The following is a 2320-nucleotide window of genomic DNA, read 5'->3' as shown; positions in this document are numbered from 1 at the left end:
GCCTCTATTGATTGTGTAACCAGAAAGGTCTTCCTCTGGTTACCCGACCAACGCGAACTTGTCTTTGAAGGAATCGAAGTTTCTACCCCTCCATTTTGAATATCATTTGTGATAGCCCAACGACTTTTGAGAAAAGGTTGTTGTGGATATATTTGTTATGTGGTCAACACTCAACAAGTAGACCTAATACTCGATTCAACACTCGTAGCTCAAGAATTTCTGAACGTTTTTCCTGAAGACTTACTCAGTACCTTAGTTGACCGAGAAATTGAATTCACTATTGAAACTCAACCCGGTATGCAACCGATATAAAAAACTCCTTACCGCATCTCGATTGTCGAATTAAAACAATTGAAAACACAACTTCAAGAATTGCTCAACAAGGGTTTCATATGACCAAGTACCTCACCATGGGGAGCTCCGGTACTATTCGTAAAGAAAAAGAATAGTATGATGAGATTATGTATCGATTATCGAGAATTGAACAAGGTTACCATCAAGAATCGGTATCCTCTACCATGAATCGATGACCTATTTGATCAACTTCAAGGCGCTCAAGTATTTTCGAAGATCAACTTGAGGTTTAGCTACCATCAAGTGAATGTCGAAGCCGGAAGCGTTGAGAAAATTTCCTTCAGAATGCGTTACGGACGCTACAAGTTCCTTGTTATGCCATTTGGCGTCATGAACGCCCCAGTGGCCTTTATGGACCCCATGAATCGAGTTTTCAAACCCTATATCGATGAATTCATTATTGTCTTCATTGACGACATTCTCGTATACTCTAAAACATCGAAAGACCATGAGCAACACTTACGATTAGTTCTGCAGACAGTACGTGATCACAAACTTATGCAAAGTTGAAGAAATGCGAATTATGGATCACTAGTGTACACTTCCTTGGCCATGTCATTGACAAGAACGACATCTCTGTCGATCCACAAAAGGTTGCAGCTATCGTGGATTGGCTGCGACCTACTAATGTGTCTGAAGTTCAGAGTTTCTTGGGATTAGTAGGATATTACTGATGTTTCATCCAAGATTTCTCGAAGATTGCATTACCATTGACTCAACTGACCAAGAAAAACACACCGTTTCAGTGGACTGACAAACGAGAACATTGCTTTCAGGAGTTAAAAAGTAGACTTGTGATAGCTCCCATATTGGCACTCTCTATTGGAACAAGTGGATTTGTAATCTATAGCGATGCCTCATATAATGAACTAGGTTGCGCACTTATGCAAGATGGGAAGGTTATTGTGTACGCCCCACGTCAACTAAAGTCTCACGAGAAGAACCACCCAACTCATGATCTAGAATTGGCTACGATGATTTTCGCTCTTAAAATTTGGCGTCATTACCTTTACGGAGTAACATGCGAAATTTACACTGACCACAAAAGTCTTAAATATCTATTTACATTAAAGGAACTAAACATGAGGCAATGACAGTGGTTAGAGTTTATGAAAGATTATGATGTGAAGATTCGACACCACCCAGGCAAGGCTAACGTGGTAGCAGAAGTGTTGAGTCGGAAGGCCACCCAAAGTTTGGCATATTTCCTCACTAACAAGAAATCACTTATTGGAGACTTAGAAAAACTAGACTTGGAGTTGGTTCTGCACAAGGCTGATGGATTTCTCACTAATATAGTCATAGAACCTATGATAATCAATGAAATTAGGGCATGTCAATGTGAGGACAAACTTTTGAAGAAAAAGTATGATGAGCAAGGAAGTACGCCCAATCCCAATTTCACCATAGACAATGGGATACTAAAGTTTCGAAATCGAATTTGTGTACATGACATTCCAAAAATCAAAAAGAAGATATTGATGGAAGCCCATAACTCCACATTCGTAACTCATCCTGGAAATATGAAAATGTACCACGATCTGAAAGAGCATTATTGGTGGACAAGAACGAAGAGAGACATAGCAAGCCATGTTTTCAAATGCTTCTAATATCAAGGAGTTAAGGGAAAGCATTAGAGACCTACAGGGCTGCTACAACCACTCTCTATTCCTGAATGAAAATGGGAACACATTACCATGGATTTCATTAGTGGATTACCACAATCAACCTCAAAGAATGATGCGATATGGGTCATAGTAGATCAACTAACGCAATCAGTACATTTTCTACCCTATTAGAGACATGTACTCTCTTAACAAATTTGCCACTTTATATATCAAGGAGATCATTCGATTGCATGGTGTCTCGGTATCAATTGTATTAGATCGAGACCCTCATTTCATATCTCAATTCTAGAACAAGTTACAGGCAACTTTGGGAACAACACTAAAGTTTAGCATCGCTT

At 39.4% G+C, this 2320-nt stretch overlaps 1 protein-coding gene across 1 annotated transcript; it reads left to right on the top strand.

The window, feature by feature from the left end:
* Nucleotides 1–1463: 1463 nt before the first annotated feature.
* LOC145821854 (uncharacterized) lies at nucleotides 1464–1964 on the top strand. The gene has a single exon (XM_082918427.1). The coding sequence runs from the start codon at nucleotides 1464–1466 to the stop codon at nucleotides 1962–1964; it is 501 nt and encodes a 166-aa protein (XP_082774553.1).
* Nucleotides 1965–2320: the final 356 nt, after the last annotated feature.

This window comes from Camellia sinensis, chromosome 3, assembly GCF_055761805.1.
Source record: "Camellia sinensis isolate YWXY chromosome 3, ASM5576180v1, whole genome shotgun sequence".
In the NCBI taxonomy this organism is placed as follows: Eukaryota; Viridiplantae; Streptophyta; class Magnoliopsida; order Ericales; family Theaceae; genus Camellia; species Camellia sinensis.
The sequence above is the reverse complement of the archived record's forward strand: the minus strand, read 5'-3'. Positions and strand labels throughout refer to the sequence as shown.